This window comes from Aptenodytes patagonicus, chromosome 4 (assembly GCF_965638725.1).
Source record: "Aptenodytes patagonicus chromosome 4, bAptPat1.pri.cur, whole genome shotgun sequence".
NCBI lineage: Eukaryota > Metazoa > Chordata > Aves > Sphenisciformes > Spheniscidae > Aptenodytes > Aptenodytes patagonicus.
Genome location: NC_134952.1, coordinates 38,274,478 through 38,300,663, shown reverse-complemented (window position 1 = coordinate 38,300,663; position 26,186 = coordinate 38,274,478). Strand labels below are relative to the sequence as shown.

Sequence of the window (26,186 nt, the reverse complement as noted above, 5' to 3'; positions counted from 1 at the left end):
AACATGTGTTAAGTGTCCAAAGATCTGTTTTTCACTAATTAACCTAAAAGTCATTTTTACTGGTACTGAAAAATTAGGAAGAAGCACTTCACCATTTTAATCTTCTTGACATCAGAATATAAAATAACACTCAGATTAAAAACCAATAGAAACAATAATTGGCCCCTCCTAAGCTTCAATTTCCAAGTCCTTTAGACCTTATGTGTCTCCAGGTATGCATCATTTTTGGCATATTTACCAAGCCAATTCAAAGATAATACTTCTTTCTCAAGTCTTTATGATGCATTTTTCAAGAGATACAATATAAAGTTGTTACTTATGCCCTGTAATGTATAGTTCTCAAAATTCACTGCAGTATTTTTCTTCAGATGCCCTTCTTGATCTATTTCCTCAAGGCCTTTAATCAGTGGCTTGTAATATGGAATATTTTTCTGTTTGTTTACAGTTTTGTATGAATAACTCAAAATAATTGGCATCAGAATGCTCCGCAGCATCACGTATGGATCTCTTCCTCACTCAAGTTGGATTATTTCTTATTTTAATCTAGTCTCCCATTTAAGAGTCTTTGTTGTCTCCCCTAATTGTAGTGAATTCTGGCTACTGTGTGCCTAAGCCAGTAAACCCGAAGGCAGAGAGGGAGGACGGGTTAGCTATTTTTAAAACTCCTTTCTAGCTTCCCTCTAGAATAAACTGCTTTGCAAGCCTTCTAGGACAGGAGGCCCTGATGGACATTCCTGGGCAGGGCAGAGGAATCAGCCAGTGTACTTGCATTGTTTTGAGCCTGAAAGGGAAATTCTTCCATACCCTATTACATTTATTTATACTCTTAGCTAGACATTACAATGGCTAGTGTTGTAGAGAAAGATCAGCAGAATAATAGCGGAGTAAAACAGTACAGCCTGCCCAGGTTTATCCAGTTGCTTTATCATTAGTAATACTCAGATAGATCAAAATTTCTGTTAAATAAATTTATTTGGAAGTTCTTCTGATTCAATCTTGAACTTTGGATGCAGCTTTGCTTCATTACCATATAACAAGTTTTTATGATCAGGGCCACAACAGACCACATTTTTTTTCCCCTTCGTGTGTGGAAAATTCCTTGTGAGAGTTAAAATGCAAGCTAGTAAAGAATAAAATGCTTAAACTTAAGCATTTTAACCACATATCTCTAGAAGTAAGTACCCTGTAGTATTAGTTCCATGCTAGGGAAGTTGGGGAAGCTTCCATATCCTTCATGCATGCTTTAGCAATGTTGATGTTCTTGTGTGGTGTTCTGCCCCAGATTTAATCTGTTCTGTCATATCTTAAAGGAGCAGACAGTGACTATGACTTTTGCACCTGAAATTTTATACTAGCGGGTATTTAGGTATGTATTTTGGAGTGATGGATAGGATGTTAAATTCCAAAATTCAAGAAATTTGAAGGCAGAAAGAAATCAAGAGAATGATTAAAAGATTTTTAGCTTTTTTGTGTGTATGGTTAGTAGTATAGAATTTTTCCCTGACATTGATCCAGAAATAAGAAAATGTGAATACTAAACAGTCTATAATCAATGCACTAACCTTTCATCTTAGTGATGATAGTTAGTGACTCTCAGTTTACACAAGTGCAAATAAAAGCTTAAATCCTGGCAGAATTAAGTTGTAGTTACTGTATGCTTATGTTTCTGGTTCCTGTAACTGTACTCCCATGATTACAGTAGAACTTAAAACGTATTTAAAGAAATGTGAAAAGTATACTCCTGTGGTTACAAAGACTTGAACAATTCAATGGCATCTGCAGAAGGCCTTTGGGAAAAACTCTTAAGAGTTATGAAGTATTGGAACCTCAGGATTCAGTGCTCTTTTGATGCCTCATCAGTGCTGCTCTAGTTCTGTTTGGTTCCTTGGGAGATGTTGAGTAGCAAGGCAAAAAAATAGTAGCAGGTCCAGTATTTCCACCACTCAAAACCATGCTCTCTGCTGACATAAGTATCAAGCAGCTTCTTTGTCATGGTTTCTGCCTCCAAGAGCAAAGCTCTGCTGCTGCTTTGTAGGTTAATAATCCTAAAATGGTGTGCTGTTTCCACTACACTATCTGAATCTCTGGAGGGAAAGAAGTTGCCCCTTGCCATATCTGTCTGTTAATAGCGACTGAGATATGAGTGAAGCCAAGTGGTGATGCATCAAAGCCTCGAATTTTGAATCCACAGAAGGCACTAGTAAATTAGATCCCTTTTTCTTGGTGTATTCATTGTTTACCATAGTATGAATGATGGTTTCCATTGCTGCATTACTTCTGTGGAGTGTCAGCAGGCATCATAAGTGCAGTTCCCCAATGTGGAAAAGTAAATGAATGAATGGAGACTGCTCATCTGCCACCCCGTATCAATTTCTGGTGGTGTCAAATGTTCAGATCTCTTATGGAGAGGCAGGCATGAATCCCCTATTCCACTTGGAGCGTATGCAACTGATTAGGGGACATTTTTTTCTGATACCACCCCTCGTCTTGGAAAAATAAGCAGGGAGATGTTCTTTCCGGGCTCTTTCTGAGCCAAACTGCTGGTAGCCACCTTGAGGCAAAGCAGGGAAGAGGTAAGTATAGATGAGAAAGTAGAGATCATCCGGGACTCGTCTGCCCTTACCTCCATCCCTGATGACTCATCTTTTTAATGCTCCTTAAGCAGTCAGAAGTGCTGAGGAATGCCATATAGTCAAATGTACGATACAACAGATGCAAATGGGCACGAGCCTTTTGCTCCCTGAAGTGACCTGTATGCATGGATGTGATTTTTTTTTGCCATTTCCTTCCCATTCTTTGGAGAGGTTTGGGGGTTTCCCCCCCCCTCTTGTTCCATCTTAGTTTTAATCTTTCTCGTCCTTTAAGTGTGCTCTTTTAATTTCCTCTTTTTGCCCTTTCTCCTTTGAAGGCTTCTTATTATTATTGATTAAGTCATTTAACCTTTATTAGACCATACCATGCCACTCCATCCCACTTCCTACTTTCTCTTTTATCCTTTTATTTCTTTTCTAATGGACTCTTTTCATATCATTCTCTCCTTGTTCAGGCTTCCTACCTCCCCTTCCTCATTCCCTTTGTTGTTCTCTCCATGGGACAGGTATATCTCATGAAAAGGTGCTTTGTTCAGAATGTATCTGCCTTGGGGCAGCTATTTAATGAAAAAATCAGCTTTCTATCCCATGCTCCTATCCCTCTGAAGCCCTACGCAATAAATGCCAATTACAGTTTTACATAATTAAAATAACCATGTCATACTTCTTTTTTAATATTAGTGTCTTCACATTAAAGGAATAGAATGCTATGCAGCGTGTATGTTTTTCGAAACAAAAAATAAAAATTATGCTTCTAATCCATATTACAGCCCTCATTATCCAGAATTTTCTTTAAACCTTCTTTTCTGTTCTGAGAATATTCCAGCCATCTGTAGAAGGGTCAGCAAAAACACAAACATGAACGCTTATGAGAAGTCTAGTTCCTTTATAACTGGGGATGAAAACTAACATCCTGCCTGCTTCTGATCCCTCTAACGCTCTTGTGGCAGGAAAGCTGTTAGAAGGGATGAAAATTGATCAAAAAAACCCAGCAGACTTTTCTCTTGATGGCTGCTGTGGGTATTGGGAGAATTTGCAGTTGCAGAGAGGACAATGGGAGATAAAGATACAGAAAAGTATCAATCTCAGGTGGTTTTAACAGCGCAGGATAATCTTAACCTTTTGGGTGCTGGGCTACTTGTCCTGCCCCAGGGAACTGAGATATTCCTGGATGCCTTAATATCCTTATAAGAGGATTAAAAACAGAAATGAAGGAGATGTTGGTACTGGTGATGGCGCTAATTTCCAGAAATGTGACGACTTTTGCAATAGAGAGTAGCCGGTATCAGACTTCTCAGCGAGATGCTCCCACTTAACCTGAAATGCCACAGTCTTTAGTGTGTGAGTTTGATATTCAAGTGGCTCTTTACACTCACTGTGCAAAAGTTAACATCTGGATTTATGCTTTTCCCCAACCATTTTCTCCATCTCTTTTATTTCCACTTTATACAGTTTTGTATTCCTGCTCGTAATGCACAGTATTGTGCAAATGGCTAGATTTTAAGTAGCTGAAGCTAAGGATTGGTATAGAAATTAATATGGTTTAGAAATAAGGATCTTACTCCCCCCCCCAAATTTTGTTAATATTATTAGGTGATATTTTAAAAGTCAGATTTTTAACAGACAAAAGTCAGGTTTGGAATTTCAGATTTCTCTGAAGAGATTAATGACATAAAAGAATTACTGAAAGCAGTTTTAAGAACTGTGTTCTCTGTAGTGTTTCATGCTCAAGTAGTCCCATTAGATAAAGTATTTTTGTTCAAGAGGTGACAGGCAGTCAGCAAGTAGGACTTCAACAGCATCGCTGTATGTAAAAGACTGCTTTTTGCATAAGTGGAAGGATCATAATATTAGAGTGGCATCAGGATATGATTGCAATGGCGGTGACACGTTTGTGCCTACATGTGAGATGAATGATTAATTGATGGACAATGGATAAAAATAGTTTAGATGTGCTGGGAAAAAACAGTCAGCATTTTATGTAGTGCATGGAAGCTTTTACAAAAAATTACCGTTTATAGACATACACCACTGCCTTGGTGATTCCCACGTTGCATGCAAGTGAGATCACACCTGAGAGCCCTTCTGGAGTGGAGGAGCTATGTATCTTCGCAGAGAAAGCCCAGTAGTTAATTTTGCCCAGCAACTAATTCAATAGTTGTGCTCACAGCACCCTCAGTAGTCATCCAGCAGCGTCTGAGTGGACCTGATGTGCCTTCCCATCTGCTCAGGGACGCACAGTGCCCTCAGCCGCATACCCTCCAAGCATGAGTATGGCAGCCCTGCAAAGCAGCCCTCTGGTTGTGCTGGTGGTTTCCAAAGGGCTTGAGTGGCCAGAGGGAATTAGCTGGCATCGTAACACAGAGCAGATGAATGTCTGTGGCATAGATAAACGATCCCAGGATCTCTTCCAATACTCTAGTAGCGTGGTTGGGACCAGTCTACTTTAAAGGAAAAGAAAATATGGGCAGTATAGTTCTAAGGCACCCTGGAACGTGGTCAGAAAAAAAACAGAATTGCTTTTTGAAGCAAATTGCAAAAACAGGATAGCTGCTGCTTTTATGTCCTAGGGCAGAAGTTCCTCTTGGGTGCCTTCATCCTTCCCTTGTCAGTCTTTTTTCTCCATTTATTTTTTTTTAAACATCCTTCACCATTCTTTCTTCAGTGGTTTTTAATTCTCTTGTATGCTAGTAGAAACATCTTTGACATGTCTGAGTGGTTGTCTCTACACATTTGCCATTGTGCTTTGTTTTTTCCTTTCCCAGATGTTTGCATTTTTAAGGGATTTCATTGCCTAGAGGCTACTATTTCTCAAAAAAAAAAAAGAGGAGGAGGGTAATATTTAAGTTGCTTTTCTTAAAGCACAAGGAAAATAACTTATGATTTTTTTTTCATCTCCTGTCATATTTCAGAAACTCATGAGAATTTTGCTTGTGATTGTATTATCAGTTTATCAGTCTAGGAATTTCTCAGTCATACTTCTCAACCATATGTTCAGTACATCAGTTACATGTATGGTGCAGTAAGATACTGTGTAACAGAACAATGTGAATTACCCAGGGTGTATTAAGATTTACAATCAATCACATAAAGAAATGAAAAAAAAAAGAAAAAAAACAGAGTGGGTTTCATATTTAGGATTATAATCCTTCAAATCTGTATAGCCCTTTAATTTTTTTAATTGCGGATATTTTCTTTTGCTGTTTTCTTACTCAGTATGTCGAAAGGAGACACATTAAGTCTGCAGAAGAAACTACCTTGTAAAAGAAACACCTTACAAGGAAGTAATTTCCATTCATTAATACAACACTCTGAACTGGTTAATGAGACCAATATAATTTTGTATTTCAGAAGTAATAGCTTGAATTATTTTTCTCCAAATTGTTCATATTTTATTGGCTGTTTATTTTCTATTACATTACTTTTCAGATTTATCAAAAGTACTTGTAATTATCATATCCTTCATTTGATGCAATGAATATATTTTACTGGTCAGCTTTATGCATTCAGTGTTAACATTTTTGTTTTGCAGCTGAAGACCAATTTCCTAATTACACTTATGCACATAGTTGGTTATTGAAGTTTTGGGTTTGTTCTTAGTGTTTTGAGGTCTTTTTCCAAGCTGCCGTGAATTTTGCAGTTACGTGTTAGGCATGTGCAGTGCAGGACTAAGTCTATGATTTTACAAGTTACAAGTCTAAAACAAGCTCTCATTAGCTACTCTTGTAGTTCTGAAGATTGCAACTTACGGTTGCACCTTATATCTGCAATTGAATTTTAAATAATAACTTCTAGGTCAATACCCAGTAGTTGTTAGTACAGAAGCAAAATGTTTGTGGAAACTTTTCCAAACTGTTGATTGAAATTTCCATACTACCTCTGTCCTGCTAAAAGAAAGAGCAAGAAAAGAATACTTTTCTGCCTGGGGCTTTTGTGCTTACATGCCATGGAGATAGGAGCTGTATACAAGTTTAAGTTTGTCATTTATAGCCAGCACTTTGGTTTTTGTCTGAACCCAGTGATTTTAAAACATCATTGCAGGAGTCATTTTCCTCTTGCAAGTAATAAACATGCTACATCCTTAAAAGACAAAGTGTGAGACATAGCTCTGATTGCTCAGTTTTGGTGCCAAGAATAAGTGGTTTGAAGAAAGCGTAGCACCCTTATTCCTAGGGAGATGTAAATTATCACAGGCGACACCAGACACAGTAACTTCTCACTTGAGTTCTAGTAAACAGCAAGGACATGTCACAAGTATAATAGATATTCTTAAAGTAATATTAAAACGTACTTCTTCTGGCACATATTTATATTAACAGTAATTTTGTATGCATATGCACAAATACCTATAGTGCAAAGTATTCATATTCCAAGAGCTGTAGCAGTGCTGCAAATATCAAAGACAACATGAATTACTCTTTTATTCTGTAAAAGTAGATGCTTTTCCTAGAGCCGCATGCTCCTCAATGTGTTCCTATGTAAGGGCAAAAGAAATCATGGGTCAAGAGGGACCTTCTTACTGTCATAGCAGTGAGACTGAACATAGTAGCTTTCTTGAATATGCTTTCTTGAGGTTTGCTTTTCAAATGAGTTTTTATTTGCTCACTAATGATTTGTGTGTGTGTGTTTCTCTGTCCTTACCAAAAAAGATAGGTAAATACAGTAGAAGAATGGCAGATATGGTTAAGCTGAGTCCTTAATGAAATGACCTTAAGCAACGAGTTGATAGACACTGAGGATACTTTCTGTAAGTGGGGAGAAACCCATCCACATAGAAACTAGTCTGCCATTCCCTCTTGTTCTGTATGCACAAATCAAAAGAAGACTCAAAATGCATCTTTCTGTTCAGTGGAAGTTGTTTGTGATCTAGAAGAGACACACACCAACTGGGGTTGGCTTTTATGGCATGTATACCAGTAACCAGAATTCTTCTGGTTTTATCAGGAAGAGGAAACTATTAAAACGCTCATTGAGACTACTGGTATTAAGCGAAAGACCTGGCCATTAAACACCTGAGCGCTAACTCTGGGCAGAGTAAATCTAGCATCTTTGCCTATGTTCAGCAAAGATCTGTACCAAGTACAAATGCAACTTGGAATATCTGGAGAGTTTATCCTGGGGGGGTGGGGGTCACACATCCTGTTGTATTCAAACCTGGTGAGTTGACCAGCTGGGACTATGAAAACTGACACGAGATTAGCTGTACATGTAACTGTTACAGAAAACCACACTGGCGTGAGCAGCAACACATCAGTCATCAAATTTCTTTCTTGGGATTTACTAGAGAAGAGCTACCATCATCTCTCACTTCAGTATATGAGTCGTGTATGTTGATGGCCCAAGCAAACGATTTTCATCTGTATTCTCACAGCATGAGGAATATTCAGTAGTGTCCCCACGGCCTACATTTGGGTGAGGATTGAATATAAACAGTCATAAAGCAGGAATCATGCCTCTGGCAGATGTGATGTTTTTCTGCAACTTCATGTTTTGGAGACATGATAAACAATAATCAACTGGCATTTACTTAAGTTACAAGGGTCCTACTGGAAAGAAACAATGAAGAAGATTTATGCGAGGTCTCTGAGCTTGAATGAAGCATGGGGCCCAGGGGCATTGCAATTGCCTTCCTTTTATGTACTCTCCTACCAGTCTGACTGATCCCCCTGGTTACTGTCAGAGCTAGTCAAAACCAGGACATGTCATCCATGTAGTTGTCTGTTGGCCAAGGGTAGACTTTTTGCATGCCAGCAACCACAGCCAGCTGGGTTCCAGAACAAGTATATCCATCATCTTTCATGGGATGAGGGCTGAAGTTTCTTCTTGTGTCTAGACTTCCAGCATATTGAGGTCTGGCTGGTAGCTGGGTAGGTATTTTGAAGATAAATTATTCTTTGCCTCTTGGAGAAGTCCTGTACAGTTGGAAAAGGTTCTGAATATACATCACTGAATGTGAAAATCCTTCAGATTTTCCAGTTGTCTTTAAAGAAGAGCGTATAATACATGTAACATGCCATGAAGAAGTCCATACTTAACAAAATTCATTAGAAGGTCGTCACCCAAACTTTACTGAGATCTATAAAATATTTTGGAATCTAGGCTGGAAGTTTATGCTTTTATAGAAGAATATTGCGATGCAGGCATCTTATTTTGTAACTGTTGCAGCAAACTCTAAAATAGCTCTTAGCCTCTGTTAAGTATCTCATTGGTATTTAGAAATTTGAAAAGTCTTTTTGAGGCTATCTACAAAGTCAGGTTTTTACTTTTAAAGGTTCTAAAAAATTAAAAGCGATTTGATTCAATGATTATTATTAAATGGTAACAACTAAAAGAGGAAAACTTGGAACCAAAAGGTACCTATTTAAAAATAAGTATTCACACATACAGGGCTTTACACTGTTTTTGTTGCCAGTTTAGGCTACACAATTAATCAGTGCTTCTGTTATCTTGATAATCTGTCTGCTTGCTGTTGTAAATAACTTACACTTGCTGGTGGAGTTGCTGACAGCTATTTAGACTTTCAGCTTTCAGAAATGCTGTTAATGGTCCCTGTTTGCGGCTTCTAAAAGCATTTGCTTCTGAGGTAATTTTTGCAGCTAATGTACCTCAAAGTCTTCACTGTTTGTTTGTATTTATTTTCTTCAGATATGTATTTCCAAAGTGTGAATCCCTGTAATAGATTTAATTCACCTGCGACTATAAAGTGACCCAGTAGCTTTTGCTGAAAATGTTATCTTGTTTGTGACGTTGGTTTATCTTTGCGGAAGGCAGAATGTTCTCCTGTAACGCCGCATGTAACTAGTGAAACCTCGCACCTTGGGGAAGGGTGTGCACGTGAAATTTTCACACTTACACCTGCACGGAGCCAGGGAAATTGGGCTGCAGGGAGTTCTGCAGGGAGCAGGTGAGATGGGTTGCATGCACTTCCCCACCCACAGGCTCTCTCTGTGGAAAAGTGATGGAAACTTGACCCATATCAGAAAAAATCTGATATTCTGAATATCCCCTCCCATTCCCCACTTTGGCAGCAGTGTGGGGTCGTCCCTCAGCAGAACACGAAGCGTACCCTTCTCCTCTCCGCAAATACGTTGGTCTGTGTGCTCTTCATCGTAAATTCAGTCTGAGAGCAGAGGACTTTTACTCACCTCTGCTGTATCTGTTCAAGTTTCACCCATAGAATATCTTTCATTTCAAGAGCCGCACAGAGCTGTTGGGCATGTAATTGATTCCCGCAGCCCCCTGCACCTTGGCAAGTATCGTTAACCAGCTTCGGCGGTGAGACCACTGGACATAAAAAGGTTCTCGCTTGCTTGTGATCACGCTGTAAGCCACTGGCTGTGCCAGGAATAAAAAAAGAGATTTCCTGACTTACTCTGCTGAGGTCTTACCACGAGACAATTTTTCCTCCTGAAATGTTTGGTTTTAGCCCCCGGTAGTAGTTTTAAGAGCCTGTTAAATGTCAGACTTCTCAGCCTGAGACCATCTGTTTCCCTCGCAATCATGTACCACACACACACATGGGTTGCTTGTCACCGGTGTTGGGGTTACAGCAGAAGACAAAAAGAAAGGCATTTTCCCATATGATAGTTTAACCAGAAGATGGACCAGGGAAATGTGTTCAGGTGGAGGGGGCATGATTTTGCTAGAAATAAAGGGGTGCTTCCCCATGAGTAGAAGGCAGCAGGCTTCCAGAGACTCTGTTGATTCAGATTTCCTCTGGCTCTATGTCTGTGTAAGGTCTTGTCCCCCTTGACTGTGGCATAGCTTGCTTTATAAATCAGCAGCATTATGTGGTGAGCAAGCTGTCTTTGTAAGTGCTCTCCCAGCGTACCAAGAAATGCTTTTGCCAAATTTGTTACTGGTGAAATGACAGCTGTTAGGTTTAAAGGGAGTTTACACACTTTCTGCACGTTAAAACATTTGAAACTCAAATTCTGTTTATGTAGAAATTGGATTACTATTAGGAGGTTTCAGATCAATCTTTTCTTAAGAACTAAATAATATGCAGAATTTGTAATTCTGCCAGAAGGACACAGAATTGTAATGAACCATTTTATTTAGCCTTTGCTTACCCCAGAAGAAGCAGCAACGTCTCTTTTGCTGCTGCTATGGCCTGGAAGGCAGGAGCATCGTGGAATTCAACTTGCATTTGCTAACAGTATATGGGAGATTTCATCACTTTTCACTGCACTGTGGTGGTGATTTATTTTGTGCTTATTTGTGTATTTTTGCCATTTTTTTGTATTTTTGCTTATTTGTGTATTTTTTGTTTCAAAAACATTTATTTTAGCTCTGCTCTTTTGGTGTCTTTATGTGTATACTATCTAGTTGGCTACTTAAATCAAAGGCTATATGTGAGCTGTGTTTTCTCTACCTTTTATCTGTTCTGTCAGTGTTTGTCTTAGAACTACAGCAGTGTTATTAAAAGGAAGAACTTACTATGACATGAATCAGCCATGGTTTTTTAAGGAGCTTGATTCAGGCGAGAAGCTGTAACGTTTAGCTAGAAACTGATGTGAAAGATCACCTGCTGGAAACAGCTTTGGAGCAGCAACACAACTAGGACATAATGAAAATATGTACAGGAAAAGGCAAAGCCTACAGTCATTTATGAAAATATATATGGAATTTAAATGTAAGAAAGACTGATCTGCACAATTTGCTGTGTTTTATAAATTTAAAAAATATTTCTGGAATTCCCCTCCTAACTTTTTGTTTATTATTGGACATAATTGTTTGTTATCATTAATTATAATACAGTCTGTTTAAGCTGCTCAGCATACTGCTGTCCTTCACAGCATTTGCAGAATAAACAGTGAACACATACAAATGTCTAATTAAATCACTCTCTCTGTCCACTGATACCTCTGAAATTATCACAGATTTACTTCAAATGCTATGCTAGGTATGGGACAGTTTTGTTGATAAGTTACATGAACTGAGACAGTCAGACTGAAAGGTAGTTTTTGTTTCAACTCTTAGCAATTCAAAGTTTATGTTTGATTTGAGGGTTAATGACTCTGTCTTCCTTTTGAAAAGGGAAGCAGCTGTACTGGAAACCCAGAACATCTTTTAAGAAATCTTTTGCAATGGATTTGTTCTTTTGATTGATACCTAACTAGACTTGATTGTCATTAGCATAGAATAATATCTTACTAAAATCAAGAGGTTGGGGGGGAGGGGGGTGGTTTGTTGTTTTTTTTTAAACGTAAGGAGGAAGAGCAAAATTCTAATTCACATGTGAGCCTAAAAAGCTTATTTAAAGTCATTAGAGAACAATAGTTCCTCAGTTTGCTCTTGTGGAGGCCTCCCCCTCTTATGCGTTTTTCTTCCCTGACACAGTTAGAAGAAAAAAGTATTTAAAAGCTATTTTGGAAGTTTGGTTCCCTATTCTTTTGCCCTCTCTCATGATCTGCACATTTCTTATACTTGATAACAGATAGATCAATTAATTGATCTGGAGACAAAAATTCATCTGGTGACCTACTGCTTTACTTCTCTCTTGTTCTAAGACCCAAGCTGCAGTCTGTAAGAATTTTTACCTTTAACTCTAGAGGCCAGGATTAAACTCCTATTTTAAAAGTCAAGGCTGTAGAGTAAGCATCTCACTTCTGTGTTTTCCATAAAAGTTTGATTTTATGATTTTCTAATAAAATTGTATATGCTTTCTCTTTTTTCTTAGAATTTTTCTCTTAGCTGTTCACTTTTGCGTCTCCTCCGTGTATTATTCATTCAACCTCTTTTCTGTGCAATTCCACCATTTTTTCCCCTGTGGTTTTCTTTTCATCTCACTGCCCCTGTTCCTTTTTCATTTCCTCCAAAGCAAAACATGAATCTCTCTTATCCAAGTTCTTTCAAATCTGATGAAACAAACTCACCTATTTGTGCTTAGAAGTTTTATATTGTGTTTTCCCATTCCTAGCTTATCTTTCACAGATTTTATTAGTGTGGCCTTGTGTTCCTAGACAAGGCTGAGCATGCAGAAATTGGTCAAGAATTTATCGCTTATAATGAACTAATTCGGGGGCCTTTCAAACTACTTTTGGGTTTGTAAACTTACAAAATGTTCAAGAGGTGCCATTAACCTTAACAAGTCCATGACAAAAATTCAGTTGACTTAATTAGTGAAGAATTTTCCCCCTGGCTCTTGGAATGGAGGAAATCTAGTGGTTTGCTCCTTCTTCATGAATGTTAGCCATATGTCAGTAAAAGTCAGGTTTAGTAAGTAGTAAAAGAGGCTTTAGATGCTATTTTATTTATTGGGAAGAAAGGCAGTTTTTTGCAGCACTGGTTGTGTCAGCTGTAAGCATTATGTAATCTTGACTTGTGAGTGTATTTTTCAGGTTAAAGGTTTTGAAAGTTTGGGGGGTTTTATCCTGTACAGTAGTAACTGTGATTCTAAAGTAAGTAGCTTTGGCAAATTGTTTTTCTTGGAAGTGTTAAGAAATAAAATCAGAAGACAAAGAAAAACATATAGTCGTAGCTCACTTTGGATTAATGATTTTGGATAGGAACCAAAATTATCTAACACTTGAAAATGCTAGGAAATCTATTAAAAAGTCATACATCAAACTGCACAATCCATTCCACACTCCAGTTAAATGTGGTATGAAATGAGTACATACATTAACACACTGTCATTTTGCTTGAATCAGGGTTATAGAACTTACTCAGTTTACAGCTGAAGCATGGTACTTCTTTTTTATATCATTTGTTTATAAATCACAATTTTTGCAGTCAAAATTAAGTGGCTGGTGTATTTGGTATAAACATAAGGTGCTGGATGAGCAAAGCAGGAAATGGGATACTCCACATCATTTTACCTGTGTTTTACGGGCAGGTTTTGGCCGTGTTCTCAAAGATTTTTCAGATTAATTCCAGTCCTCTGTCAGCATTTTGGAAAGCTGAATTTTTCCTCCCCCTACAAAGTCTTTCAGCCAGACTTCTCCATTTTTGTTTCATGTTTTGTTTTCTTTCAGTGAAAACCTGAATTCTCTGGTTAAAAAGCTAGTCTTAAATTTTTGAACTCAAAACATATTTCTCCACGGATTTCCATGAGTTATCAGCAAAGATGATTATCTGAAGCTAGCAATAATTGCGTAACTTTCTCACTTCTGACTCTAAACAAGGAAGAAAAATTATCTGATTTATGAAGATGCAGAAAAGTCTATTCTGAATGGAAACAAGTGTGACTTTAAGTGAAGCCATGGGCTTGGTGATCCCCAGCCCCAGGGAGTATTGCTCTGGGAGACTGCTATCCCCCAAGGAAAAAAAATCTTAGTCCACAGTCCTGCAAAACATCTGAATCCCACTGTGGGGAAGCCAGGCCAGGAGCACACCACTAAAGGTTCCGTTATTATATTTTGAATCTCTGCATAATGTAAGCTGAATGTCATTTTTGTGTCTCAAGTGAGCAAGCTTTTGTCATTTCTCACTGTGTGATAGCATCTTTTCCCAGTTTGATCTACAGGTAAATTGTTGGAAATAAGTCAATGACATTTTGCCATTGGAGGGTTCTGTTTGGTTTCACAGAGCTCAGGTCCTAAAAAGAGAATAGAAGTAATGTCTGTTAGTATCCCTGCTAACTACTGTGTGGGTTGGCCTGGGGTGGAAGGAGATGGTGTTCGCTTAATATGACAGCAGGATTGTAAGTACACCGTTGCTTCTCGTTCTTTCTTTGTGCATACGTGCAATCATGCGTTTTACGTTGCCTTTTTTATTTCTTTTTCTTGTAAAGCAAGATCATAAGTATGTTACCCCAGCAGGTTAAATTTCAATTTACTTCAACAGTGTTTCTGTACTTTTGTCATCTTCATTCTTAAATACCTCTGGTGATAAAGAGGCCACTATTAGGAAGGTTGTTTGCTGAACTAGTTTCACTGTAGCTTTTTTCACTGAAGCTGAAATATTTATCTCTGTTTCAGCTTTCATAAGGTGATTAAGCCATCCTCAACTCAGTCGAAAACCTGCAAAGTTTCAGTTTACTTTGTTACTTAAAATGTCTGCCTTGTGGATGACAGCATCATCATCGATTTTCCTTGATCCAGGTGAATTTGTTCTCCCACCCTGAGCTCTTTCATCCCATATGCTTTTGTAACTAACTTCCGTTAGCCAGTCTCTTATATGGTACCATGGACAAGAAGGCATGTATCATTATATGGTATTGAAATTAAACAGATTTTGCGTGCCGTAATATTGACCGCATGTTACATATGTGTTGAAGGGGTTAATGGAGCAGTCGCAGGCTGGAGGTGGATATGTTGGAATGCTTTGAGAATCGATTCCAGCTAATGGAAAAAATGTTTTAAAAGTGAGCTGGTTCGGTTCCCACAGTGAACAACAGAGAGTGGAAACAACATTTAATAAACCTTTCAGAAGTAAATCCTCCGATTTTTCCTTTCACCACCGTTTGTGGAAGAAATGCCCGCTTTCTCCTCAATGGGCAGTATTTCTTCCCGCAGTGTATTTGCCTTACTCCGTTAGGTATCAAGAGAAAGCTTTCTGTGTCTTTGGACAAAAAGGCATTTGAAAACCATGGTGTGTTCATATGTCCTCTGAGGCTTAAGTTTTATTGACTTCGCACATTTTTGTTTAAATGGCAGGTTGACCAAAAATAACCAACCCTAAGATTCCTTCTCAACTGCCCCTAACTATCTGGTTTCCAGTAAATTGTAGAAGTTCTAAGTACATGCATCTTGTTTTACAAAGATGGATGCTGCAAATGAAAATCTCTGTTGTACTTGGATTATGGGGGAATGTTGCATCTTCTGATTTATCTATGTGTCACCTCCATTTTAAAAGTTAAGGCACTTACAAGATTTGGCAAACATAACCTGTAACTTGTGAAGATAATACATTATTACATTTGTTGTTGTTGTTTGGGGTTTTTTTGCTATATAGTTCTCATGCAGAGTTGAGGGGCTTACAGTAATATTTTTGCATTGCTAATTAAGATGATTATATATAGATTTAAATTAAGGAAGCGTTTTTGTTCTATCGATAAACCCCACTGAAAAATCCAAGCTTTGTTTTGCATTTGAGAATTGGCATGATTTTAAATGCAGGGCATATTTGTTGTGAACCATGAACAGTCTTTATGAAACCTGAAGAAGATTTGTGAAAACAGCCTGTAATAAAAATCACACATGCTTCATAAAACACTACTTGATAGATATCACTTGCACCATTAAGAACTAAACGACAAAGGATGTAATTTCAGTTCTGGCATGCAATATTAATCGAAAGCCTTTAAAGCATCTTGCTGATGGGAACTATGACAACATGACATTGAAGAATTACGAACTAGAGACATCTATCTTAATCAGATTTTTAAAGTAAATGCCATAAAATAGAAAGTTATTTTATCTGTCTTCACAGGGTCACATATCATATAGGGTATATAGCTTTTTAGCTTGTTTATGCTAAAAATACCAGGGACAAAAAAGTCTGCCTTTCAAGTAAGATTAAAGTTCAGTTCATATACTTTAGAAAGTTTTTGTGAAAAGATTGTTAGTAACTGATGGTTTGTGTTTGCTGCAGTTAAGATTTCTAAAACATTATGGAGAACTGAATTATAAAACATAGCTGAGCATGCACAGATATTACCAGTATGAAGTTGTTTACAGGAAATACTTTGCTAAATGGATGCAAAATGGAAAGACAACGTTACAGGTGTGTACATTGAAGCTGAAGTAACACTCCTGTAGATAGCACTATACCAGCTACTAGGAAGAAAATTAACTCTGTCCCAGCCAAAACCAGGGCACATGGCTGAAAGACACAACTGAAAGACATTGGTAAAAATATTTTTTCTTCAGTTCCTAAAGATTGCATTTTTTGTGCATGACTCGTTTCTTTGTCTTCTAGCGTACGTTTAACTGGTAAAGAACAGCTTCCTTATATTATAGGATATAGGAAATTATCAACATGTACTTTGTTGTTTAAAATACCAATGTTACGTGTTAGGGACTATCCTACTGCCCTCCAGGGAGCTCTTGCTACTCCTCTCCTCTTGCCATCTGGTAGAACTTAGACAGGCATTTACCATGTGTGCACCATGAGACTGTTTTAAGTTTCTCCACAATCAAACAAGTCTTTCTTCCCTTTCATAGCAGAAGTCTTTATTTTTCTTTAAAAAGTAAAATAATGTTGAGATTTAAAGAAAAATGTGTAACGTGAATAACAAAATTCAGGTTTTCTTTATCATTTCTTCCAAACTTCAGATGCATAAGCAAGGCAAAGCAATCTTTCAGAGCATATCTTGCAGTTAAATTCCCTGGTAGTTTCTCACTCCTGGGTCGTTTGACAGGTTGTCAGACCCTCCAGGCAGTGTACTGATGAGGAGACAAACATTGGCCCACTTTGATCAAGCTACTTGTATGACTTTTTCCCATTTTATATTATAATAGTATACACACACACACACACAAGATGCCTATCTTGATCAAAGTGTCCTTGTCACTTCTCCACATTGTTGTCACCACGTAGCTAGCACAGAAGCGCAGAGTGCTTCAAGAGGAAGTCAACGGCAGCGGGTTAATTCTGTTTCCATCTATATGTCCATTAATTGTAAAGCAAGCAGAAAGGGATAGTGCAGGCTGACAACAAATCAAAGTGAAAGGGCTCTCCTGTGGTGAGGAGGCACTGTGTCACCTCATTCCTTGGGTTGAGTGTGTGGTTTGGATCCTTAAAGCAGTTGGCAGGGCAGAGCCGATTTGGACATGGATAAGATTAAACAAATACTTGGGATTAACCACAAAATGAGCAGATACAGCATGTGTTCTTGGATTGCCACTATAGCTTGTAGTAAATGATCAGAAAGGAAACTGAATCTTGCACACCTTGGCAGGAAGAGTACACTGAAGCAGTGGTTCATTCAAAAGACAGATCTGCCTAATTACAAATGAACACTTAAATATGAATTTTTTTCTCTAAACCCATAACCTTCTTTTTGTTTTCATTAATTAAATACAGCTTCTGATGAAAGGTGCTCCCAGACCTGAGACTTCTGGAGTGAATGGTTTTACTTGCCTGCAGAATCACTGAAGGCCTGGCCATAGCAGTGCAGATAGCCTGTCTTACCCCTCTGTAAGCAGGGACTTAAAAAAAAGAGCTCCTTTGGGAGCTCTAGGAATAATCATACCCACTCTCTTCAGAATTTGCAGGGATTTCCAAGGTAAATCCCACTTCTGCTTACAGTACTTTTGAAGATAGGTCCATGCGTCAATTAGGTAAAATTTGAAGTCCATCAAAATGTTTTATTGAGGAAATCAAACCAGTTCTTATGGAAATTACTTTTGACTACTAGCAATCAGGGGCTAGCAGACTAGGGACCAGTGACCTGGAAATGAAAGGTTATCTTTTTTGTTACCAGTTTTCTAAAACAGTCAGTCTACTCCAGCTGCTTACTTCTGGTATGTATTGTGGATATTTGCTTTACCGTGGCAGAGACTCTTTAGAAGAGAGAGGAAGAAAGGAGCAACCTGACCAGAAAGAGTTAAGACTCTCGCAGACATAGATATTGAATTACATTATGTTCACATTTGAAATGTTTATATCATAATGGAAGTCTTCGCTTTTGTGTTTGTCATGGAAACTCAAAGTTAACGTTAATTATACACTATTAAAAAGCCTAATCCTTATCAAATGGAAATCACCTTTTTCCTAGATGAGTAGCTAGCTGACAGGTCTCAGTGATTTGTCTGTTATAGAAAGGCACAAAATGTGCAACAAATTACTTTTTTTCATGGATACTTGGTCTGCTTTTCTTCTTCTGAATTAACCCCTTTCCCCTAAATGGCAGTGGTTATCGTAAATGTCCCTCTCTCCTTACTTTTTACTTTCACATATGCATTTTTCTGTATTCTTTCATATGCTGTTCAAATTCTGTAACAATTAAATGATAAAATTAATTAAATGTAAATTACTTTTTGAAAAAGAAAAGAGAAAAAGGGTTTGTGAAAGGCTACATAGTGCATATAATTTACCTCTGCAATTGAAATGGCTGCTTTGCTTCACTGTGGTTCCCTAGGGTAAATAACAGTTTAAATATGTTTTGAAAAATTCATATAACTGTAGTAAGACAGCTTTGTACCCGATTTCTTGTGACTTTTCAGAGTTCTGTACATATGTTTTCGCATGCATAATTATCTGATGCTGACTTATGCAGCAAATGCCTCAAGAATGTGGGGCTTTTTTTGTTGCACCTGAACAACTTGAATACACAGGCTGGTTGCTGGGCCAATTTACATTTGCTTCTTGCTGCAGAAATCTTCTCTTTAAGATGAATGGGATTTCTCTACAGTCATTAAGGTCTAGACTGAACAAGAAAGTTTTAATTAAAACTTACCATTTTTAGATATAAGCCCACCTGTACCCTTAACTGCTTATTTTTAGTGTAAACCAGACATTCTCATTTAGATTAAATCTATTAGGATAGCATTTAAAATCCAATTTAAAGCAAAGCAACTGTAGCTTTCTGCAATAGTTTTTAAGTATTTCAACACAATTGTGCTTTATCAGATTTGAATGCTCTTTCTTCTTCCTGATAGTCTATAAGAAACTCCCACTGTCTTTATCAATTCCTTAATTATGAAAATCAAAAAAACAGTACTTTTCTGACTGTGGTGCTGATTTCTCAGGACACCAGTGTGAATCACTTAACATATACGCCTCAGTTTCCCTGCATGTGCAATGAGAATATTTTCACAGTGTCACAGGGATGTTGAGAGGTTTAGTTACTACGTGAGACTGATAGCTTTGTGTGAAGGTCGCAGTAATACTGAAAGCTGTTCTTTAGCTATTAACTCCTTAAAAGAGGAGTAAAAAAAAAGGGTATCTGGCTCTGGCTTAAGAACAGCATTCAAAACATGACTGTCGTGATGATTATATCTTCCTCACAAATCAGTGATGCAAGATGGAAGTTTCTATTAGAAATTGCATCGCAATCAAAAGAACTGTGGATTCAGGAAATCTGGCAGGTTGAAGAAAAGATCGAAAGAGGAGTCTTCAGTGATCTCTCATTCAGAATGACGATATAGGACTGAGGAAATTTAGAGGAATATAGATTTTAGCTCTATTGATTTATGGAAAATCTAATCTTGTTAGGCTCAATTCTACCTGTAGCTCTTGCACAATTAGAAGAGGAATAAATCATTCCAGATTTTTCAGGCATTTCTGATTCTGTGGAGGCTGTAGATTCCCTGCCAATTGAAGTCACCCTTGGACACTAGGAAATGTCACCTGGCAGCATCCTATGAAGAGAGATAGTGGGTTTAGAGGACGTGTGATCTTTGCGAAGTTGCACTTGCTGTGCTCTTCTAGGTCCTTTCTAGCCTGCACCTTATGGTTACAAGCTCATCCTGCAACTTTTAATTTATTTTATATGTTACTCTGTAGTTTCAGTGTCAATAATATTTATAAGTCATATAGCAGAAGGGCTTTGTAGGTTCATAGTAAATTTCTGGGGAAGTAATCTAAATCCCAAACAGTGGCCTGAGTAGCTGGCCTGTGGGCTGAGGAATACAGTTTCACTCCTCTGGCATGTTATCGGTGTACTTACTAGATCTATGCATTTATTTGGGGAGTGCATAAATATCCTTTACAGAGCCTTTATTATTCCTCTTCCTCGCTGGTAGAGTGTGTGGGAAGGTCTGACATCTACCTGAGACAAGCCTGCAGGCCTGGCATAGTCCCCTTACTCACACCCTCCTTTGTGCAAAGGGAACAACATTATTTTATCCTCTGCTTTGTCTTTAGCAGGGGATGGTGCAAGATCTTTAGTACTAAAAATGATAGATTAAAAGATTGATTTTCAGCTGAGACTTTAAATGAGAAGAGAAATTAATGAAGAAGAGGGATGTCAGAATAATGTTTCAGCCGGTAGGAGCTGCAGAGGAGGACAGTGTTGCACTGATCATGGCAGCACTATTCAACAAGGCTAGGCAGTAGGACAGTCAAAAAAGGGAATAACAAAGACAAAAAGGTCCTTAGGACAATTTTAATTTTTTAATTTACAATTAAGTAATTTATCTGATTAAAAATACATTAATGAAAATTATTTAATTTCACTTGTAATTTTTTTTCTGTCGTGTAACTAATCATTTATAAGTATATATTTACACATGCATATGTATAAATATTTACACAGGCACATGTGCATGTCTATAAATGTTTATATATACACATACACCTATATATTATAAAATATAGGGCCACAGTTAATTCTGTGCCAGCCAATAAAATAACTTGTGATCTAAATCAGATAAAATTTTAAGTAGACATGGGAAAAAAGTCTTTGCTAGTGTTAGTCTATTAACTTTCCTTTAGCTGGCTTGTTGAAATATGGCTTGAAGCCCTTGATAGGGATTGTCTTCACATGCAGTGACACCCTTTGTGTTGCTAACGACAAAGCTGATCACTTGTATCCTTCCTGGAAGGTAATTTTTCATTAATGTATTAGGGATTTGGTGTTGAAAACCTTATTGGCAATGTAAATGCTGTCATTATTTTAATGACAGATTCAGCATTGCTGCTGTTTGTGACAAAAGTCGTATTGACCACACAAGATAACTGGAAAGGAGAATGGGGTTCTTGGAAAGGAAATTATTCCAAAGGCTGGATTTTCTGTTTAAGCTTAGCACGTCTATTCCTTAACATTCTCAAATTTTCTTACGTTCATGACATGAGAAATTACTCACTGTTAAGTTATTTTTATAGTAGTCACCTCTAAGTTATTGGAAACATCTGTTTCGACAGAAATACCTTTCTTGTGTTCTCTGTACCGAGGTAGTAGTATTGGGTTTGCAACAATTTGCAGTTATAACCAGTTCCAAACAGGGAATTGCTTATGAAGATCGAACAATTAATTTCAAAACTACGTGAAAGCATTTACACTGTGAGCAAAGTGCAGGCCCTGTATCTTCTGCTCTGCTTAAGACTTGCATTTACATTATGAAGTATGTTCTACTACATTAGTTTAGGAAATAAGATAGCCATTTGAATTACATATTGTTAAGTGGTACATTTTTAAGTGTCATCAGTCATTGCTAAATCATGATAAATGAAGTGTCTTGATGTTTTTTTAATTTTGTGTTCATTGTGTTGTATGTCAAGGTTTGTCTTCTATTTATGACTTATTTGCTACTGATTTTACAGAACAGATTGTTAAAACCTACCATTGATGGAGGTATTTGATTGTGGGGTTTGCTGTTTTGAAAGCTTTGTGGATGTTATGTGCTTTGGTTAAGTCAAAAAATATTTCCTTTTGTTTTGATGGCCTGTGATCTGATCACCTGTGACTTACTCCAAACTGTAGTTATGTTGCATAGTGTGAAATTGGAAAATCTGTTCTGAGTGTGTTCTAATGGATGTGATGGTCATTAAGTATATGAGTCTTCTGACGTTGTAATCAGATGTGATTCAGTCTGTTAAATATCCATGAAGCAACATCTGCTTCACAGAGTGACCTTCTGCTAAAGAATACTTAGCATCTATTAGCAGATCATAGTGCAGATCTGCCTTATTTGAAATGCACTAAACTAGAGTAGTCTACTGCTGTTTAGCAACTAGCTTGTAATAATTTATTGCAGTTAAATAAAGCTTAAAAAACTCCATTAAATAATTATAGGGATTATATGCATTTCGAAAACCTTTGTGTTCTACTGAAATTACCCATTTAATTTCAGGGTTGGTTTGTTAAAAAAAGCTGAAATCTAAAGGCACATTAGGGGATCTGTCAGATGCTATTTTCTGTAGGTGTTAATAAAACCAGATTAAAAAAAAAACTGAAATGAATTAAAACCAGAAGCAATTTTACCATCTGTTGTATATTAATTAGAACTTGGTGTATCAAGGGTAAACTTGCTCTTAGAGAATGTCACTGAATGTCTGCTAATAGAATAATATGCAAGTATATTAGATGATAGGATTATGTTGAATTTCTCATTCTGCTTTGGTTGTAGCAAATGCTAAGATGGTGTATAACGAACTTTAATTTTCTTTCTTCTTAGAACAATCTCCAAATAACCAAGGCCAGTCGACCCTGCAGCCTTTGCCACCTTCTCACAAGCAACATTCAGCACAGCATCACCCATCCATCACCTCACTTAACAGAAACTCACTGACAAATAGGAGGAATCAGAGTCCGGCCCCGCCGGCTGCTTTGCCCGCCGAGCTGCAAACCACACCTGAGTCAGTCCAGCTGCAGGACAGCTGGGTCCTTGGCAGTAATGCGCCACTGGAAAGCAGGTAATTACTTAGGTACTACTACAGACTGTGGCACTTCTAAAGAAAACATTTAACTTGATGAAAGATGACCAGCAGCTAATACTTCCCCTCATTCAGCAAACAAAACTGCAAACTTTTCAGTACTAAAAAAATCTATCCTCTCTCTAAAATCCACAATGACACTCTTTCCATTACAATGCCTATTGCAGAGTAATTGGACTCAGAGAGTATATTAATTTTTCCAGACAAGCATTTTCCTTCCTGTTCATAATCTGTGACTTTTCACTGTTTGAAGAAATTTCTTGCATTGCTTGCCAGATATGTTATGTATCAAATATATACTGCCATACAGATCGAATGTCAAGAAACTTTCAGTAATACTTTTTAACTCTTGTATTTGGTCCCTTTAAAGAAATACCCATGTGAGGCTAGGTGTTTATTAAACTTGTCTAGGATTTGGTGAGACAAAAGAACTCACTTAGTTCTGGTATAATGATAAATTTGTCCTCATTCTTTTTTGTCTTTCAGAATTGATAACTGGCTCTAGGAAAGAAGCTGCTAATATAGAGGGTGACACTAGCTTCTTTAGGTGCAGAATGATGTATGAGGCAGAATGATCTATAAAAAAATTTTATAGGACTTACTGGCACAGAGCTGAATTTACCTACAATAATTAATTAATACTCATGTAACACTCAATCAGCACTAATTTTTTGTTAATGAAAGCCATAATATTCCAATTTAGTCATCAAACTGAGCATTTATATTAAAGGTGACAGTAATTCTTGAAAATGTTTATGAAATCCCTTCAGTTCATTATTTGAATCCCTTTAAATTATGTTTTGTAGTGAAGTAAAGGTAGTCCAGCTGATTTTGACTAATTTAAAACATACATGAACTTAAGATTCTCTATTAGGTAGTTTTGTCCCCATAGATGTTTCAGGCAACTCTTCTGTCAGGCTGTTGGGAATGGCTATTCCTTTTCTTAGTTTTCTTGGACCCTCCTGTGTTGCTTATGAGACATAGACACTGTGGAATAGGATTCCACTGAAGGGATTGGACTTCATCATCATACTCAGACAATTTAGTACATTAAGAAAGAGTTTTCTTATAGAACAAATAAGTTTGTAGTGGGAATAAGATGTTTGTTGTTTTCCAGACACTGGTTAGTCTTCAGTAGATGGGTAAGGTCTTTTATGCTTGCTTCTATTGCCATATATGTTTTCATTGTATTTATAAAGAAAAAGACATAGGACTTGAATGAGAATACTACTTCCAACCTGGAGTAAATACTTTTTGCCGAGTAGAGTCCTTTCATATTTTAAATGTTCCTGATGAAAAGCTAAGGGTATTTTTGAGTGTTCAAGTTTTGAACACTTGTGAATGAGCTGAAATGTGAAAATTTCACATAAAAACTGACAGAGCCCTATTGTAGTTTCTCTAATGGTCTCACTTGGTTGGAACTCTGGAGGTGAAGAACCCATCTTATTTGTCATTGATTTTTCCTTTTTTGGTTACGGTTCCCTACTGAGTGTGATTCTTAGGGCTCAGTTTCAACTATATTAACAACTTCATGATAGGTCTCTTCCTTCATCCTTTCCTCAGCCTAAAAGAAAGTTTATTTCATCTTTGGCAATATTTTAGCTTATGCCCATAGTCAGCTTCCCCCCCCGCCCCTTTTTTTTAATCTGACTTAGATGACAGCCATTTAGAGGTACAGAATGTGAATGTCAGCATATATACATAGCTATCTTTCTATCTCTATAGGCTCATATTGGTGATGGGTGGCATAAAAATGACATACAACTTGCTGTCATGTATAGCTGGATAGTGAATATGCTGGTTTTGTGTATGTGCATGTAGGTGTATTTGCAAAGCCTGAGGGAGGTTTTAGTCCCTATCGTTTTGCAGTAGTAATGGAAGTGACTTCGAAATATATATTTTGTAATATTGGATTCAGCTGTATATTTAATAGAATATTCTGCAATTTGGCTCTGTGTAGAGTTAATACTTTTGCATAAAGCATTGCAGTTACTGGTTAAATGGATGAACTGTGAGGTGACAGATCAATAACATCCAACAGAAATTCCAATTTATGTTTTTTTAAATACAAAAGACACTTTGCTTAAAATTTTATGAGGGCCTAAAACTGTAACTTGGCTTATATGAGTGCTTCTTTCATCTTTGATGCCATCTTTAAATGACAATGAGGTTACTGACCAGTGGCAGAAATTGTCTTCACTCCACTGGGGCTCAGTAAAATCTACATTTAAAAAAAAAAAAGCAAGGCAGTAAGAAAATATTTCCTGCAGATTTCCTCTGATTTCCTGCAGGCTGCAGGACCTTTTCACTGGACATTTAACGATCTTTACTATTTGACTCTTCCCCAACCTGCTGCGAGTTAGGTTCAGCTGTAGAAGCAATAGCGCTGCTGGAGAAGCCAGCACCATAGAACAATATTAACACTTGAAGAAATAAAAAAGCAGGACTATATTGAATAACTTTCCATTTTGTTCTTTGAATTACTGGCTGGACAGCCAAAATCATGCAAATGTATGACTACATGTCAGGTGTCTGAATATTATAAATGATGATTAAGTAATTAAATATTAGTAAGTTTTTTATTGTCATTGGTCTTTAAGTTTTTATTCACCTACTAGTTTTAGTAATGAGTTCTTGAGCACCAGGATCATTAGTTACATTCTCATGGCTTTGCGTTCCACTAGGATCTAAATTACTGATATTTAAAAATACTTAGTAAATCACTTCTTTAAATGCTTTCTCTGTTAAATATTTGAATGTGCAGAATTTTTCTAATGCACAATCAATTGTGTTTGTTAGAAACGTGCACAGGAAAAGTATGTTAGAATTCATAAATTTGTTGATAAAAGTAAGCTGGTAGCATCTCTTAGTGCATTTCTCAGGCAGTATTTCATTAATTTTAGGCATTGAATGTCTAAGATAAATTTGTCAGCAAGGGGAAATTTACATATGCCAGTCAAGGAATAAATCCCCAAGAATATTATATAACTTTATTCAGAATCTGTGCTAATGTGTCTGTGAATCAAAGAAGAGCTTTGCTTTTTCTTACTTGATTTGCTGTATAAAATACCTTATTTTTTGAAAGATGGCTGTATTTTTATGACAGACTGTGAATTTTTTATAGAAACTAACATGTTTTTCATAGTCTATACTGATATTGCTTAGTCTTCTCTTACCCCTGCCTTATACTTAGCAATAGGGTGGGTAGGAACATTACTGTATTCAGTTACTTATGTACTAATTTTACCAAGAAGAATGAGGGAACTGGCTGAAGAAATACTTGATGGCTGGCAAATATTTCAGCATTTTGAAGGATTTAGTTAAAGT

The 26,186-nt window shown here is 37.2% G+C and overlaps 1 protein-coding gene across 13 annotated transcripts in view; it reads left to right on the top strand.

The window, feature by feature from the left end:
- The window catches only part of TENM3 (teneurin transmembrane protein 3), a 432,264-nt gene that overhangs the window by 268,997 nt on the left and 137,081 nt on the right, over positions 1–26,186 (top strand). For 12 of the 13 annotated variants that reach the window (XM_076336476.1, XM_076336477.1, XM_076336471.1 and 9 more), the window contains one exon: positions 22,601–22,838. In XM_076336476.1, coding sequence (XP_076192591.1) covers positions 22,601–22,838 — 238 coding nt within the window. Of the gene's footprint in view, positions 1–14,567; positions 14,639–22,600; positions 22,839–26,186 lie in introns of those variants that run through there. The other variant, XM_076336474.1, reaches the window with a different exon arrangement.